We start from the raw sequence: 19,727 nt of genomic DNA, 5'->3' as shown, positions 1-19,727 counted from the left end.
GGTTGTCAGCTGGATATTATTTACAGGTTACCAGGCACAAATAAGGTAGCTGGTTATAATGCAGGACGGGGAGGTTAGAAAATATTTCAGCACTGCCATCTTGTGGCCAACAGTAAAATGACTACGTATCTACAAATGAAAACCCTATAGCTCACATGGATGTCATAGGCAGAACGTTACATAGCTCTTTCAGGAGTATTTTGTTAGGGCTGGAAACATATTCAAAGGCCATTTTTTTGCATGCAGTTGTGAACGAAAAAGTGAATAAATAGTATATATTGCAGGCCTTCTGGTATTACTAACATTTATATACACCCTATCAAAGAAGCATTTTATTTTTTTTACCTCCATTTCAGTTTGTAAGTTTTTAAGCTCATTATTAGCATTATTTTTATTATTTTTAAGCTCATTATTAGCATTATTTCCAGACTGCTTTGGTCATGTAGTTTTTGCCCTCGTTCCAGTCCTGGGTCTGTCATATACTGGCAATAAGGTAGGAATGAATGGGGAATGGTCTTTGCCCATCCTGGTTAATATCATATAATTTACAAAAAAATGACAAAAAATTATTTAGCAGGGTCTCTTTAAAAAATTCTGTGTTAATAGATAAAGTCAGAGTGGAGCCCAGATACAGTGTCTGTCTCTCTCTCGAGGACCTGTCGTGTCCTGTATTACACACATAATCCATTGATTTGAGTAGGTACAGTATATATTTATTTCCCCATGTGTGGCATTGCAGAGAAGTTGTTCACTTACTGTCATATTTCTTGCTTCCTGGGTGTCTCAAGGTTGTTACTAGGAACCCTTCTATCAAACATGGATTATTCAAAGCAGAGATCTGCTTACAGTGTTTGTCCAGGAATTAAAGGGGTTGGCCACTTTCAGACCAATATTGACAAACAAATGTACAATAAAAAGATATACAATTTTCCAATATACTTTGTGTCAATTCCTCACAGTTTTCTAGATCTCTGTTTGCTGTCATTCATTCTGTTACTTCTAGAGGATAAAACTCTGACCATGGTCATGTGATTTACGGTCCATGGTCATGTGATGAGCACACAGGTGCCGCTCGTTACAGTCACAGCACAATATTCAGACCTCTGCCTGGTAATCAGCTGTGCACCTGTGTGCTCATCACATGACCATGGACCATAAGTCACATGACCATGGTCAGAGTTTTATACACTAGAACAGGGGTACTCACACTTTTTCAGCATGCGAGCTACTTATAAAATGACCAAGTCAAAAGATCTACTACCCACTTCTTATGGGTGGGGCCTGTGCCGCAGCATTGTCAGATTGACATCGGAACCTGGAGAGGTAAGTAACATTGTTTATTATGTTCTTTCACCTCCCCTGTGACTCAGATTATTATACTCGGGTGTCTGAAAAAGCTCCCGAATATAATAATAGCGGTAATGGGATCGCGGCCTGGCCCGGGCCAATTCACTACTGTCCGCCGCGGCCTATAGTACAAGGGGAAGCGGGGGCGCCAGTGAACAGGTCTGGGGAGGTTGGTAAATAGGCCGCTACCTGCTGGGAATACTCCAGCAGGTAGCGGCCTATTATAAAAACAAACAAACAAAGTTCTCATACTTACCGACCTCGATGCTGTTGCTGCCGCCACCGCATCCTTTTCTCCAGGCAGACGTCTACGTATCAGCGTAGGTGGCGTGATGACGCTGAAACGTAGACGTTTGAACCAGTGCAAGGACAGCGGCAGCTTTCCTGCACTGGTTCAAAGAAAAAAAAGTAAATAAAACATGTTATGAGATCGACCCATACGTCCTTCGCGATCGACGTTTTGGGCACCCCTGCTCTAGAAGTAACAAAATGAATGACAGCAAGCTGAAATCTAGAAAACCGTGAGGAATTGATACAGAAAGTATATTGGAAAATTGTATTGTAAATTTGTTTGTCAATATTGGTCTGAAAGTGGCCAACCCCTTTAATGTTCTGGGTCTGGAGGTTGGAGAAGGTGAAACATAAAAAAAATAAAATAAATCATACTCACCTGTCCCTGGTGCTCCGGTGTCCGCTACCCAGTCCTTCTTGTTCCCGGAGGCTTGTTCCAGTGCACGTGACTGCTAAGGCCAGAGGAAAGGACCCAGAACATCAACAGTGACAGAATAGGCCCCCAGGTGCCGCTGGGCCAGACAGTGGTGACGGACACCAGAGCGCCGGGGCAGGCGAATATGACTTTTTTTTGTTTTGCTTTCCCTGACCTCCAGGGCCAGAACTGCAATTCCTGGACAAACCCTTTAAGCAGAGGTAATTTGATTTCAGTACATATTCCTGTAGCTATCGCAGAGGCCAAATCTAATGCATGTAGTGATGGTGAAAGGATAAGGACCATGGACAAGCGGCAAACTGGAGCAAAGTATAGGGATATATTGGGGACTACATTAGAGAGGTCACTTCCTAGCAGCTGTCTAAGGGCCCACTATGTATGAAGACACTGAGTACACATCTTGTTTAAGGAAATCTTGAAAACATAGTTTATGGGGCATCCGGGAGGCACTTGTTATGGGGACACAATCAATTATGGGAAGCACAGTTGGCATTTTGTTTAGCTACTATGGCATCTAAAACATCGGAGTCTGTATGAGCTGCTGATAAGTTGGGAACAGGGGTGGTAAAGTCCTTTAACATAGACTAAGGTTGAGATGCAAACCACAAATTTCCATGCAAGGGCTCGTTCACACAGGGACAGAGGGTGCAGATTTTGGCGCGGAATCCAAGTCATAATTCGCCCCCTCACAATGGTGGTCTATGGAGACTGATAGCGATCTTTTTTCCGTGAGCAGCATGTTGCTGCTCATGGATAAAAGAAGTGAGCTGCCCATTCTTCAAGCAGATTTCACAGCTCATTGAGCAGTGGCGTTTGCCTTGCGGCAGCACCCTCCAGGCTAGGCTCATTCATTTTGGGCCTACTCTGGAGCGGGAAGCTGCGACTTACAGTCGCAGAAGGTGTATTTTGGTCCCGATTTTGACTTTGCTTCCCGCGTCAAAATCAGGACCAAAATACACTATTCCATGCCCGTGTGAACTAGGCCTAAGGCCCTACTTAAATGAATATAAGAGGTACATAAAGGAACCCTCCGGCTCTCAATGTTTTAATCTGTGGATATCCAATCATCAAGAACCCGGTCTGTCAGGACAATGAAGGGGCCACAATTGAAATGGCTATAGCACTTGGATAGGACAAGCTTGGATATCCGACATAACCACCAATAGAAGCTTTCACATCTTCAATATCCTGGTCCATGGTGGGTTCCTCAGGTCAGTCCCTCACTAAACAAAATTGATGGCTTTCAAAATGGCTCCGAAACCAATATTAGTGCTATGTAGGGGTATTTAATAGGAGGAGCAATTTGCCTTTGTTGCCAAAATCCAATGAAGCAATGCAGAGATAATCATCTTTTTATGGATTTGCAAATCAGCCTCAAGTGCACCGGGGGTAGGGCTAGGTTTACCAGAATTGCTTAGAGACCAAGTCAGTCACCCCAGTGCACTTTGGATTCTTTCTGCATTGCTTTATTAGTTTTTGGTCAAAAAGTTACATTTTTGTTCATATAAAAGGGCCCTGCAGGGCATTATTATTGGTTTGGAAGGCAAATGTATTTTTGCAGTGTGAAGTTAGTAAATTAGCCAATAGAAACTTTCAGGGACTTCATTGTTAAAGGGATTTTCCAGGAATTTGACAAATCACAGAGGAGGCTGGGAAATATGTAATACTAGCTTCTGCCCGCGACTTTGTCCACGTGTTGTTTTTGGCGAGGACCTGCGTATACATGTGCAATTGCTGTTGGCGATGATCCGCCTGCACCCACGTCTAGGCTCTGCTACATCTCTGTATATGCGCAGTATACCCAGGTGTGCAGCTGCAACCCCCAAATTGCCTCAGTGGTTTTTGAATAAGTCTGGTTTTATTCATATGCTAATTGGACTCTGTGCACCATCATGCACCCTCTTTGCTATTGTTTCCTATGGGTGTATACAGCATAGGCTGCTGCTGATGACTCGCTTCCTGTTTGCACACACACATAGAAGATAATAGCAGAAACGAGTGCTGCTGGGAACTTCCTGTGCTGGCTGGAAGCTCATTAGCATATGAATAAAAATGGACTTTTGTTCCAAAATTCCCATCAATACAGAAAACAGAACTTTCTACATGATTCGTACAGCATGGATTGTACCACACAGGCTGTCAAGACTGCTCGTGTCACACACCTAAAATGGAGGACACGACACTGCAGCCTCCTCCCTGACTGTGTATATTAGGGGGAATATGTAAAGGAAAGGATAACAGCGCTGTTCCCCCTTCCTCCACAGCAGTGATGGTACAGTCTTGTTGGTCATGTGACGCTGTGCTGATGCATCATGGGATTGATAGCTGAGCAAGGAAAAAGAGAAATATAATGGTAGATGGTTGATTTCTGAGGAGAATCTGAAGAGAAGCTGAGATGAGGCTGAAGAGAGGCTGAGGAGAAACTGAGGAAAGGCTGAGGAAAAGCTGAAGATAAGCTGAGGAGAAGCTTAGGAAAAGCTGAGGAGAGGCTGAAGATAAGCTGAGGAGAGGCTGAGGAGAAGCTTAGGAAAAGCTGAAGATAAGCTGAGGAGAGGCTGAGGAGAAGCTAAAGATAAACTAAGGAGAGGCTGAGGAAAATATGAAGAGAAGCTGACGAGAAGCTGAAGAGAAGCTGAGGAAAAGCTGAGGAAAGGCTGCAGAGAAGTTGAGGAGAGACTGAGGAGAGTCTGGACTGTAGAGATGTGCAGAATACATGAAAGAAGCCGGGAGAATGACAATCAGGTGAGCAATGTTGGATGGTTAAAAAGGTTTGGCCCGGAGTGCTGCTTTAAAGTTTTCAGTAACTAACTTATCAGTCTCTTAAACCGGCTGTGAGATTACCAGGCAGAGGGTATAAAATATAGTATTTACTATACACACACACACACACACACACACACACACACACACACAATACACACACACACTATAGCATATAATAATACGGCATACTATATTACTGAAGGAGTTGAAGTTCTTGTCCTAGAAAATAAAAATTTCTGGAGGATGGCGAAGGGTAAGAATGAAAAATAATAAAATAAACCCATACTTTCCTGTCCCACTGCATGTTCTGAAGGAAGCCCCCGCATCACATGACCACTGAGGCCAATATAGTGGCCTAAGGAAAGTCCCCAGGACATCACTCACATACATCCCGGTCACATTTCAGGTCCTTTCCTTAGGCCTCTGATTGGCCTCAGTGGTTATGTGATGTGGGGACTTCCAACGGAACAAGCCTTGGGGTGCTGCAGGACCAGACAGTGGCCAGGGATGGCGGAGTGCCGTATACTCCACCCAACGTCAGGACATACATGTATGTCATACATTGGGAAGGGGTTAAAGAAATTTTATAAGATTAGAAAGACATGGTTGCCTTCCTCATAACAGTACATGTATGGACCGGGATAAAGGACCACGCTTCACCAGATTGCAAGACAACCTTCTTTATTAAAGTTCAGCACTACTAAAGTTCCTCATACCAGTGATACCCATGCTCCATTTTGGTGAATGTGGCTGATATTTACTAGTATCCACACCAGGCCACAGGTTGTGTGTGTGTTTTTTGGATGAGACTATTACAGGTCGCTTTCAGAAGTTATCGCTCCCTCATCATAAAGAACAACTGACCTGTGATACACTCTTCCAAAAACAGTGCCCCAAGAATAAAGTCATGATACCAAAACCTGCTACCATACACCAGTGCATTAGGTGCTCTATTCCTGTAATAACCCATAGAAAGCGGTTACCATACAGTAGGCTAATGGTTACAATAAAGGATCCACATGACTAACGTCTGCTGATACATTCTCACAATGGCCTGAGGTGCTAAACCTTCAAAGATAATGTATGGAGAAATTCCAGTCTACTGACTGATACTGATACTTCACAACTTCTGACAATCTGGAACTTGGATCCAGAAGAAACTGTCCATATATTGTGCAAAAAGAGAACATTTCAGAGACTCTAAGTCAAAATCAGCATTGGCATATTTTATCTTAACAGTGTATTTAGGACTTTCCTCATGGTATTGAGGTGGGCACATGATTTTCCAGCCTTGTGTACAGATAGGTACAAGTGTTTCATCTAAGCCCCCCCCCGGAAGCCACACCCAATGCTGTCCTTTTAGCTATGATTGACATTCTCTGCCTCTGTGACGGACATCTGAAGACAAATTTGCAGGCAGGTTTCCGTAAAAAGATTGCTTTATAGGTTTGTGGAGGCAAAGGTATGTATGACCCCTACATGGCACTATTATTGGTTTGGGATTTATTACAGACCATCTTGCAGTATTACTGTGGGTAAGCTATACCCCCCAAAAGAGGAATCAAGAATCGTTTTAGGAACAGAAGGGGTTACTATAGTAAAATGGGAGACTGTCTGTCAAACACAAACCTCCTGGAGCTGAATTGCAAGGAGGCGACTGGATCTGAGCACAACACATAAAGATGTCGAGGACTCGCTAATTAGCTCTTAAAAAGACACAAATTAGATATGCGTGGCTAACAGCAATTATAATCAAGACGAATCTCCAGCCCATAGGGAACAGAAGAAAGAAACAAAAGGGGCTAGGGAACGCAAAGAGGGAGAAGGGCGAGAAAGAAAGACAGATTGCAGGAAATAGAGGGAAATGCTCTTATGTTAAGTGTGTGGCATATTATAGAAACTGCTGCATTCATAGAGGTTCCTGACTTGTAACGCATTATCGATACACAAATAGATCATTAAAATGTGTATATAACTGTCGTGAAAATAACAATTGATCGTTAAATGTGTATCTGTAGGTTAAATTTCACTAGGTTTTTGGCAGATTTCTGCTTTCTGGTGTGTGAGCTTTGTGCAGCTGCAAGTTCAGAGTGGACAATTTTTGCTTTGTAGCATGCGTGCTTGTGTAGCTGAAAATTCAGAGTGGCTGGCTTTTGTTTTATGGCATGTGTGCTTATGCAGTTGCAAGTTCAGATCTCAGAGTTTCTGTCGGAAGCTGCTGTCTCTTTCTACTGCTCTTTTTCCCAGTTCTCGCACTCTTAGAAGTGTGCAAGCTGGGAATTGTGAGAAAATGCAGTGATATACAAAACATGCTGTGTGAATAACACTAACCTGTGCTGACTAACCTGGCAATAAGCAAAGGGGGGGGGGGGGGTTGTACATTATTACAGGGCAGGACTGTAGAAGATGTGTATCTGCAGAGGTTTATATTTCACTATGTTGTTGGGTTATTTCTGCTTTCTGGCATATGTGCTTGTGTAGCTGCACGTTCAGAGCTTTTTTTATGAAGCTGTTCTCTTACTTTTTACTACTCTAGTCTACATTGGTGTCCTTCTCACACACACACACATTTACAAGTGTGCAAGTGAGTTTTGTGCAGGGATTATGTAACTTACGTCTTGTGAATAACACTAAACTGCTGTGACCACACAAGAAGCAAGGGGGATGTATATTCCTGGAAGACCTGACTATAGTAGATGTGTATCTAGAAAGTTTCAAATTTTACTAAGTTCCTCCTTTCTGACATATACATGCTTGTGCAGATCCAAGTTCAGAGCTCATTGTTTCCTTTCACACAAATAAAAGTGTGCAAACTAGGTTTCATGCTGCCTGTGAAGAACACTGAGGTGTGCTGACTAGAGATGAGCGAGTAGGTATTCGATCGAATAATACGGTATTCGAGATACTCGTACTCGATCGAGTACCACTCGCTGTTCGAATGTAAAAGTTCGATGCAGAACCAGCATTGATTGGCCGAATGCTATACAGTCGGCCAATCAACGCTGGTTCTTCTCCTACCTTTAGAAGCCTTCTCCGTGCAGCTTCCCCGTGGCGTCTTCCGGCTCTTCATTCACTCTGCCAGGCATCGGGCCTGGGCAGAGCCCATTGCGCATGTCCGCTTGTAGTGTGGGCATGCGCAGTTGGCTCTGCCCAGGACCGATGCCTGGCAGAGTGAATTCAGAGCCGGAAGATGCCACGGGGATGCTGCACAGAGAAGACTTCTTGGAGGATCCAGCCCGACCCTCACTCGTGGACTTGGTAAGTATAATTTGATCGAACGTTGCCTACCCCTGAAGCATTTTCCCCCCCATAGACTATAATAGGGTTCGATTCGAGTAGTCAAATATTGAGGGGCTACTCGAAATGTATATCGAACCTCGAACATTTTACTGTTCGCTTATCTCTAGTGCTGACCATACAGAACAGGTTAGCAAGAAGCAAGCAGAGGAGGATTCACTGTACTACAGGATCTGACTACCCTCATGCTTTTTCTAACAATTGAATAGCAGTCGCACTGTGTTAGGGCCCGTTCACACGGAGTAAACGCGTGTGTATTTTGGCAAAATACACATGTAAAAATAAGACTCCCATTGACTTCAATTACATTTTTTTACACGTGTAAAAAAAAAAACCACGTCAAAATACACGTGTAAAATGTCATTGAAGTCAATAGGAGTCTTATTTTCACACGTGTATTTTTTACATGTGTATTTTGCCAAAATACACGTGCGTTTACTCCATGTGAACGGGCCCTTATTCTGGCACACCTAATTCTGTAGAAAAGCTGTATACACAAAACAACTTAATATTTTCAAGGGTGTTTGCAAGAAAAATTTCCATTTTTTTTGAGTAAATTAAAACTGTCGGTATTCCTCTACTTGAAGATGAGTCCCGGTCTCAGTTGATAGATTTCCACCAAGAAAGTGACTAGATGTGGCATTTGTCAGAAAGAAAAAATTAGAGTCACTTAATAACAATTAACCCAATTAAGTGTCTTTACCTAGGTAAGTCTTAACGAGTATAATAATTGGGAATATTACCTGGTATGATGCAGACACTCAGGTACCAGGAAGCCATGCTTTATATCTGGAAACGCAGCGCAGTCTTTAAATGGATACCAAATATTGAAGAACTACGCGTTTTAATGGAGACCACAGCTTACATTCTTATTTCTTACCTCTTTCTCTATTTCTGCTAGCGACTTGATTGTAATCCCCAAAAGATCAACCTGCTGCATCTGAAACAAAGAAACCTCTTTCTGATTAACCAGAATTTAAGAGGTTCAATTAAAGAAAAAATAGGAATCTTTGTATTACAAAAAGCGTATTGGATGATTTTCTAAACACAATCAATACAACAGTCAATTGCCATAAGCACTTGTGGTCAATGACAAAGCCTTGCAGTTCTACTACTGACCACATGAGGGCAGAAAAACCAAAGGAATGGAGACTTTCTTGAATAGCAAATACTCTGCTAAACCAACACCTAACAATATGTAACATGTAATATATCTATTTATATATTTCTTTATCTCAAGGCAAAAACATAAAAAAAATTTATAAAACTGTAAAACAATGAAAATTATTATATATATATATATATATATATATATATATATATATATATATATATATGTACATAATAAATCTTATACATTTCTAAAAATAAAAATATATTCAAAACAATTCAAGATTTCACCATAAAAGGAAGTCAAATAAAAAAAGTAATACTATCAATAATGTTGTTGTTATTATTATTATTATTATTATTATTATTAGTAATACATTAAAGTAAAAGTAGTTCAACTTTTTATTTTGAATTTTTTGTTTTTTGGATATTTTATAGATCAAATTTAAATTATTATATGATGTAAATAGTAAAATAATATATTAATTAAAAAATAGCATGGGCTATGTCAACATTAACATACAGTTCACTGCATTCTACACTTCTACAGAAAAGCAGTGGATACATTGTAACTACTGTGTAGCATCTGGCCTGCCAGTGCATTTACAAAGTACATAAGCAGGTTGGTTGTCATTTTTGGGAACAACTAGCAAAGGAACCAATAATTATCTACAGCATATGCATTGCCAGCAGTCAAGGTAACATTGGCCATATATATACTGCTGCATTTTATAACTTTCTATGACATCTATATGAGGTGAAAAAAATATGAGTATCGTATTTCTTCTTTTTTGGGGGGTTGGGGCTAAACTTTTTCTTGAAAGTTGTGTTCAGCATGGCATTAAGGGTATAACAGTATAAATTGTCGATGCAATAGATTCCTGCAAAACAGATCTAGGCCCAAGTGAAATCTGGACTCACGGACACTGGTGTGTATAGAGGAAAGGATTGTAAAACTAGAATATTGCCCCCCACTATGCACCAGAATGACTACAGGCTAAAGCAACTATTAGGGTTTCAGAGGGAAGGTAAAGTAAGATTAGGCAAAGGGGTTTGCCCATGGACATAACCATATTTAAATTTTTCAGAGAATTAAAATGTAAACATTTTTGCAAATATAAATAATTGAAAATTTTGCAGAGTTTCTCGAACCATCTTCGTGGCGACTTCTTTTCCTTCATTGGTTGCCAATAGATACGATTATGAGTGCAGGAACTTTCTATCGTCTGGGATTTGTCAGAAACCCAGCCATGATGTCCACATTGTGGGGGGGGGGGTTATCTTCTCATACATGTAGTGTCCCTGCCTGATAACCTGTCCACAATAAGGACATCATGGCTCAGTTTCTGACAGGTTCCAGGCCATAGAAAGTTCCTCAATTTATGGTTGTATCCATTGGCATCCGATTCAAGACAAAAGAAGTCACCACTAAAATGGTTAGAGACCATCTTAAAAATTCTGCAAAAAGATTAATGGTTTTCAAGAGGTTTAACTTTTTCTCATCAAGAAACTTATACAAGTTTATGTTCATGCGAAAACCCCTTTAAAGAGGTACAGCTACTCTTATCCATGACTGCGTCTGGTATTGAAGCTAATAAAACTAACAGGGGCTAAGCTGCAATACCAGACACAACTCATTGACACCATTTATAGTAAGTACACCTTTCTTGTAATCTCAAAAAATCCCTTTACATAATAATGTAGATGAATATGGAAGGCTCTAAGTAGAAGTTACACCTAAAAGAGACAGATATTGTCCACTATAGTATGGACTGTACACTCACCGCCTCTGACGCACATGCAAACTTCTCTGAAATCATAAAAGGAACGCCATCCATTGCTGAAAGAGAAAAAAAAAGGGACCAAAATGATGAGTGGAAAAGATGAAAAAAAAAAAAAAGTAATAAAAAAATACAATAAAAAAAATTACAGTGCAACAATACACAAAAATGACACCAAAGCCCAGACAAGAATCATTTATAAAGGATATCAGTTTCGGTAATCAACACAGCGAGGAATTAAAGACATTTTTTATATTTGTGCCGACGCCTTCGATACATTTCTCAAACCCCCATAAAACTGTGTGGCGAGTTACGTGACAGCACAGATACGGCGCTGACGGATATTCATAGAAATGTCTCCTGTTCGCCGGGTCTGCACAGAGCCGCTCTCATCTGGGCGTCTGTCACATATGAGTTAGGGCACCGGCGCTCGGCATAACAAGCTCTCTCGGTGTCACCTGCAGTCATTAAAGCTGAAGCCACTTCATCTGGGCGTTCTGCCACTGTACGGAATACAGAACGCCAGCCCATGCCAAGGGCTCAGCAGTGTAATTAGCATCCTCCTAAACAAACGAGTTTCCACACAGCTGTAATTAAGCAAGCTTGTAATTAAGTAGATGCCCTTTATCATACAGATCATGCTTAAAAACGCTTTGAAGAATGGATGTGTTATTAATGTGATAATGTCAAATCACAGACATTCACCAGGGCTGTCAGCGTGTTCTCTCCCTCCACAGATTACAAAACACATTCCGCGTGCCTGTGTTGTGCATAAATATGGAAACTACATCAATGTTAAATTTAATTACTTTATGGTAGGATTAGCAAACACTAAAGTCGCACGTTTCCATAGCGAGATATTAATATGGACCGCGTTCGCACGCTTTCCAGTCTGTCTATCAAGAACGTGGGGGAGAATGTACAGATGGGGTAGGCTGGAGCAGAAATCTTCTTACAGTCATGTACCATATAATACAGCACATCTCTGGTAGGATTCTGCCAACAGATTCATTGGCTATGAGCATAAATTTTTTTTTCTATTATAGCAAACAAATTTAGTAAGTAAAGGTATTAAACCATCATTGTTCAGGCCTGACGAGATCAGTTGGACTGGGCGACTATCTAATGGGCATTTGACATTTGTCCGACTACACTGATGAGGCTACTAATTTATATCCTGATGAAGAGCACCAAGTCCTCTGCATCCCCACAGGCTTAAAGGGAGTCATTCACCGGAAACTTGATATCAAACACGGTGAATTGTAGTGGATATTATACAGAGCACCATTATACCTTTAGCCATCATACAACAGAACTACTTCTTTATACAGTTGTTAGAAATATGTAAATAAGGCTCAGGTGAAGGGGGGGGGGGTCAGACCTAATGGTCGGCTTTGAAACCTAACGCTCTGATATCTCCCCATTGCAAATATGAAATATGCATATATGAAAGCAGCTTCTTAAAGGGTCTCCATCAGCAAAATTTTGCTGTATGAGCTATGCAGGCACCGATAATCCTATTTCAACCCCCCCCCTTTCCCGTTTTAAAATAAAACTATAAAAACATATATGTAAATCATACCTGAATGTGCACGCTGGGCAGTTGTACACGATCCGACATCATCTTCTGGCACACCTACCTCCTCTTTCTTCTTGCAGCGACGCCCGCTGGTCCTGGCTCTTCCACACCTTCAGCGTCCTCTTCTTCCGGCGTGATGGCTTCAAATCCCGCGCCTGTGTAGTAGTGCTTCCTCCGTAGCGCTACTGCGCAGGCTTCGGCACTCAGGATGCTCAGTTCCTATTACAACTTCACGAGCGTACTGCGCATGTGCCGTATGCTCAAGAACTGCCATTTCTAAAAATGGCACCGAAGCCTGCGCAGTAGCGCTCCGGAGGGAAGCACTATTACGCAGGCGTGGGATTTCAAGCCATCACGCCGGAAGAAGAGGACGCTGAAGGCGTGGAAGAGCCAGGACCAGAGGGCGTCACTGCAAGAAGAAAGAAGAGGTAGGCGTGCCAGAAGATGATGTTGGATCGTGAATCACCGCCCACCGTGCATGTTCAGGTATGATTTACATATGTTTTTATAGTTTTATTTTAAAACGGGAGAGGAGTTTAAAATAAGATTAGCATTGCTTGAATAACCTTTTTAAAGGCTATTCAGGCATATGTGGGGCTCATACAGCAAAATTTTGCTGATAGAGCCCCTTTAAGGAAAAGGCATCTTTATTGGTATGAGGGTGCTCAGTATAATGTCCGGTATAATGCAATGTGACTATAACTTCATATAACAGATGACATGTTTACTACCAGTAGAGGCAGATTACTGCATACTTTCATTCTTTAAAGTCTGAGATCTAGAAAAAAATTGTGTAAGTGCAGAAAACTCTTTAAAAGGAGTCTGTCACCAGGGGGAAGCATATGAAACCAGCAACACGGATCGGTCATGCTCACCTGAGCATAACGCTTTTTGCCTAAGAAAGTACGTTCCTCCATTTCACAGTATGTCAGTGACCAGTCTGGAGAAACAAGGGCAGCCGCACAGTGCACTAAGGGACCAGCATGAACACAAGAATATAGGGTCAGGTTAGACCTCAGCATAGTTACAAGGCCCTGCCTCTCAAAGAAGAGAAGGGGAAGGAGGGTGTATTATAGCATTGTGGGGCACAGCAGTTTGGAGCAACGGAGCCGCTCTCAGTGCTCTGGATTGCTCATTTGCATATTGTGAAATAAATTAATATCTTGCCATTAGAGACATGAATTTTCATAAAGAAAAAGGTATTACATTCAAGTGAACCTGACCTCTCTCACAGTCACTGGTGTTATATGCGTCATCCTGGTGACAGACTTCCTTTAAAACAAACAAAAAACACTTACCCTCCTACCCTGTACTCCCTACCAGATGTACTTTTCCAATCCTCACTGGACATGGATCACATTGTAGCCACTGTAGCCAGTCATTGGCTTTATGCGCCATGTGAGCTTCCTACAGCGTTGCTGGATCGGAGGACATTCAAAAAGAGATTAGGGTTTTTCCCATTTATTTAAAAAAAAAAGTTTCCTGCACTTCACAATCCTTTACATTCAGTAATAGGTCAGTATGCTGTCAATCTCTAAATCGAACTGGAAGTAGCGCTGAGCCATGTGCCCCTTCAGATGTGATCAGATGTGCCCCTTCTGCTGCGATTGAAGGTTCACAGAACTCATGAGCCCATCTTCATCTGTCAAGGAAAGCCAATCACAGCCAAAGGGGAACAGCACTTCTACCCCTTTGTTTTAGCGACTGGTGGGGATCTCAGGACCTGAACTTAACCAACCAAAACATCTCACACATCAATGCTATGTCTGTATCCGAAAAAGAGGTCTTTACTCTCTATGAACAAATATTTCTGGGGGCGGTACCTAAAAGAAATAATATTTTTACATTTGTGTAGACCAAATAACAACATGCATTGTTTTGTCTGGTAATTGGAAGCCGCGCACTAAAGAGCGCTCACCCAGCGGATTACTCAGCCGTCGCATAAATTGAACTGCCTACATGGATGGCTAAATTCTGCCTGAAATGATAATAAAATATTATATTAATATGGAAATCATCCTGCTGTTACCGTACACTGATTAGTATATAAATTACACCTCATTACATATTACAACCAAATAAACACAGACTGTGTGTACAATGAATTATGGCCACGACTGCCAGCATCCTACTGCTGCTCCTACCATACATCCAGCTACTCTGATTGTAGACCATGGTATGTATGGACCAATATATTGAAAGCTTTACATAACATGGCAAAAAAAAAAGGGTTACAATTACTTGATTTCTTACAGGAATTATATGACATTAGAAAAAAGGGACTGCATTATTTCTAAAAAAAAACAGCACCACTCTCATTGACAGGCTAGGTCCGGTATTACAGCTCCACCCAATTCACTTGAAAGAGAAAAAGCAGCCATACCAAACATTGACAGGAGTGGAGCTGTTCCTGGGATCTTTGTGGTGAAAAAAAAAAAACATCTGTTAGTAGGAAAAAAAAGTGACCTGATCAGTCCTTGGTTGGATTCTGCCTAAAATTTCCATTAAAATGAATGGGAGTTGGAAATCATTGTACCACCCAAAAGAAGAGTTCCACAGCAGATTTTGTATGGTAGATCCTACCGCAAAATTTGCCATGTGAACTTACCCTTAAACTTGTATGCCCTCTACTACAGGAGTTTCAAAGAATTACCCTCCACATAGAAAAAGAGGACCAGACAGGGAACTACCTCCTCCATTGGTTTTAATGGTAGAGTATTGTATATCACATATCCAGTCCATCATCTGCAACCTTAACTAGTTATTGCTATGGGCAACAAAGAATTATTCTTTGCATTCAGCTTTTCAGTCCGGCTTGTCGTCTGGAACGATTTGCTTGATTTACAGGAAGGCCCATACCTCACCTCATCCTTAAAGGGGTATTCCCATAACCCTTGTTCACCAACCTGCAGGCTGTGCTCTATTCACTTCCTGGTTTTCTCGGCACCTTGGTGGGCAGGGTTTCACTTGCTCTGCTATGTTTGCAGACAGTAATGAGGGATTGGTTGTAAATACATTACCACAGTATGAAGCTGATGTAGCAGAGCTGGATTTGAGTCAGCTTGCATTACATACAGAGGTAACGGACTCCTTATCTCAGCCCTTATCAGCCAAATTCAATTAAATCGGCTGATAAGTGGAAGAGCTGAAGATAGACAGCACAGTAATCCTGGAGCTCTCACCTCCCCCCTCCCCTATCTGAGGAGCTCTGTTGCTTGTCAGCCCCTCCCTCGCCCCGAGAGCAGGCAGCTATGTCACTTGGGAAACGAGCAGATAAGCCCAGTGGCCATAGAAACGCAATGTCAACAATGACGTGAATAAATTAAGATAGCGGCCAAACAAAGCAGTTTTGATAAAGCAATGTATTTAGGAAAAAAGTCTTAAATCCACATAAACTAGCAGTATAGATAGGATGCTTTTCATGGGACAACCCCTTTAATGGTATGATCGCCTAGTCTAACATCTACTCCAGCAAAGATTTCAGCCATTACTTACACTGCAAAACTGGCATTAAAAAAATTACGACAATTCTGCTGGGATAGACCCATTTTCACAAAATGCTAAAGACTGAGTAGAAACTCCACCTGCGCTAATTTTTCTGCGTTCCCAATTTTTTTTATACTCATAGGGATAATAAATTCCCCCCCCCCCACAGTGATACAAGATTCTGCCCACTGATCTAATAAAATGATACTCCAAGTTAATGAACAGCTTTTTAACAAATGTTTAAGAATTTGCATATATGTAAACGCATTTTGTGTAAATTAAGCACCAGAGTCCCCTCATCTAAAGAGTGGGATTTAATAAGTCATCAAAAATGCTCATAATTTTTCCTGCTAATTAATGAATTCTGTTAGCGCTGGCCCCAATAAAAATAACAGCTCGACATGCGCAAATGTTCAATTGTCTGGCATTGCAGCTATTAGGATAATTGAGCCTTGTAATTAAGATAATACTCGGTCCCTGAAGCCAATTAACAAGACAACAATTAGTCCCGTTCGTTAATGCAAATCAAAGATTTTTCTCTTTATTAGTGGAGCAGTAGCAGAGCCCTGGAGGAAAAGCCAAAGTGTTTGCACCAATCTCCAGAAAGGTTACCGTATTCGGCTATTAATGCAGACCTTGTCAGGGCGTAATTAGTTATGATTAATCAATAGCAGGGTGAATTCATCCGTCTTATTCTACAGGACCTGACCCCTCAAATTCATCGCCTGTAACACATCAAGTATACAGGCAGGATCCGAGCCTTATACCATAAATAATCTGCCATGAAAAAGGGTGTAACTTTAGCGGCATGCTCCAACGCGCTAGGAATTGTTAGGATGGACGACAACTTGGCTTGTGTGTGGCTAGAACGGTTATGGGGGTCGCGGCACGGTTGAGGAGGGCACTGTGGATAACACTGTCATAGGTGGGTGGATATTATGGCTGTCAAGTTTATAAGGGTAGACACTGACAAACTTATGCAGAGGGGAGGAAAATACTTTGGCTAGAAATTTCAACAGGGATATTTTTGCATGATAAAAACTTCTGATGCCCAGTCCCCAGAAATGAAGATAGAAGAAGCTGTATAACAGCTCATAGCTCATAGCGATGAATTAGGAGATTCCTGCATGTCCAAGTTTCTCTATTAATCAGTATTTCTTAAGGGGTTGACCAGGGAGTCTTTTTTTGACTTGCTTCCTCTGGGGTTTTTTAGATCCTGTACCTAAAAGGTCCAAGGCTGACCCCTGGTCGCGTTATTGGAAGCAGCACCTGGCCTCTGGGTTTGCTGAGCCTCCTCTCCAGTTTTCATAGGTAGTTACCTGTGCCATACGGGCTGGCTAACTAACCAGCTCCCATAGCACGGGTAACCAGTGGTGAAAATGGAGCAGTCGGAACAACCCGCAGGTCAAGTGCTGGTTCCAATCATGTGACCTAGTGTCGGAACCAGTACCCCTTGGTACAGCATCTTAAAGTACTTAGGGAAGCAAGTCAAAAAAAAATCCCTTTAAATTTTGGAGGGCTGCACACTAATATTTAGCCCAATCCCAACCCTAAAGTCTCACTTATTTGGATGGAATATTCACTAGTCTTTTCTGATGGCAGTAGACCAGGCCCATGAGTGAGGATTTGAGTGTACAGGATGGTTACTAAAGAACAAGTCTGCCAGAAGTCACCCATTAGTCTACGTAGTTGTGACACAGGTGAGACTTTACAGCTCTGAATCTCTATTTTTAATGATATTACATGAGAGATTCATATTAGGGTGAACACTGTAGATCAACACGTATCCCATGGGTAAGCCATATTCCAGAGACTGAGCCACTCTTTAAATTCAAATAAATGGGGCTGAGCTGCAATGCTAAGAACAGCTCATGCACTATGCTTCATATTCAATGAACAGGCCACAGTTTCTACAAAAAGGTGATCCTCGGGAGTCTTGGGTGTCGAACCACCACCCGTCTGATGTTGATGACCTAACCTAAAGATTGGTCTCCAATACTATAACATCAGAAAACCCATTTAATGATGATACAGAAGGGGAAGTGTTTTAAATAAGAAACTAAGCAAGAACTAGGCGTACAATCTGATATTATCTTACAGAAAAACAGTTAGAAAATCAAGAGTAAGTAAATATCTGAAAATTGGAGATGAACTATCTATCCCTAAGGTTGTAAATGGGAAGAATATAAGTCTAAGTTTGTTCTGATTCCAATATTTTAAGTTTCCATGTAACCAACTAAGGTCAATGAACGTGACAAAAGTCTAAGGCTTCATGCACATGACCATAGTGTTTTGCCATATATTATCCCTAATTTCGAGTCTATTCATTTCTATGGCCCTATACACATCCATAGTTTTTACAGACATGTGGGGAAGACTGTAGGACCAAGCTGCAAAACACGGTGAAGGTCCTATTCCTGCCTGAGTTTAGAGCCATCTAGTCCATCTAGTTAAAAAAAACACGGGCAATATAGAGATATCATCTTGTGCCATCCATTCAGCTCACCATGGATCCACACACTACAATGGTCATGTGTATAAAACCAAAGAATCAGAGCCAATGTGGTCGAGGTGTTTTTAGACGCCTTTAGATCTTGACAGATCTCATTTTTGGATATGCATAACAGGAGTAAAATAAGTGGTAAGGTTAATGATAGGTGAAAACTTGCATAGATGTTTGACATATCCTCCCAGATTTATTTAAGCCTCGGACATATCATCACTGACAGCTAAGGAGTAATTTCAGAGGAACATTATAGCCTATTATAGGAGGTGTGAACCAAGTGATCCAAATTATAGTGTGCACCATCATTCTCCTGAACATTTCAGAGGCCCTCCAGTGATATGTTGATGTAGACGTTCTCCTACCTACACGTATATCTAATAAGACATTCTTCTTCTATAGTAATTACACACTCAATGCTTCTTAAGACTATCTGCTAGAAATGAGAAGATGATGACAGCTCACTATAGAAAGTGTGAATATTCATGTATACAGGTGTGTCATCTTGGAAGAAGTGTCCAAGACAGGATAGACCCATATCATTGTCATCACTAAAACCACAATGTAGAAATATTTTACAGAAGACTTGCAGGGACAAGCCAGGTTTCTCTTTCAGGATGAGGTGGGGAGACTCAATAACACCCACAAGACAACAATGGAGTTGCAACTTGGTGGCCACAGAAATAACAATTTCTTCAACAATAAACTACAAAAAAACTAAACATTAAGACTGAGGCCCCACGTTACAGAAAAGCTGCTTTTTTAGTTACAAATTTTGCTGCGGTTTTTTGAGCCAAAGATAGGAGTGGATTCAGCAGAATGAAGAACTATAAGGGCTCGTTCACACGTGAGCAAAGGGGAGGTTTTTGACAGCGGATTTCGCGTCAAAAACCTCCCCTTTACAATGGTGGTCTATGCAGACCGCCAGGCTTCTTTTCTCTGCTAGCGGCGGGCTGCTGCTAGCGGAGAAAAGAAGCGACATGTCCTATCTTCTCTCGGTGTCAAACCCACGCGGGCAGTTCACTAAGAGCTTCCTCAAATAAATAAATTTTTCAACGTGGGGCCTCAGCCTGAATGGGTGTCCTATTAATCAGCTGTAATCTGGGATTTTTCATTGGATGACCTATCCTCAGG

The 19,727-nt window shown here is 41.5% G+C and overlaps 1 protein-coding gene across 3 annotated transcripts in view; it reads right to left on the bottom strand.

Annotated features, from left to right (window-relative positions):
- The window catches only part of MVB12B (multivesicular body subunit 12B), a 76,496-nt gene that overhangs the window by 5,015 nt on the left and 51,754 nt on the right, over positions 1-19,727 (bottom strand). For 2 of the 3 annotated variants that reach the window (XM_075260207.1, XM_075260206.1), the window contains exons 8-9: positions 11,029-11,084; positions 9,015-9,095 (exon numbers count right to left, since the gene is read on the bottom strand). In XM_075260207.1, coding sequence (XP_075116308.1) covers positions 9,015-9,095; positions 11,029-11,084 — 137 coding nt within the window. The remainder of the gene's footprint in view (positions 1-9,014; positions 9,096-11,028; positions 11,085-19,727) is intronic. The other variant, XM_075260205.1, reaches the window with a different exon arrangement.

This window comes from Leptodactylus fuscus, chromosome 11 (assembly GCF_031893055.1).
Source record: "Leptodactylus fuscus isolate aLepFus1 chromosome 11, aLepFus1.hap2, whole genome shotgun sequence".
In the NCBI taxonomy this organism is placed as follows: Eukaryota; Metazoa; Chordata; class Amphibia; order Anura; family Leptodactylidae; genus Leptodactylus; species Leptodactylus fuscus.
Note: the sequence above shows the minus strand (reverse complement) of the source record. Positions and strands in the feature narration are given on the sequence as shown.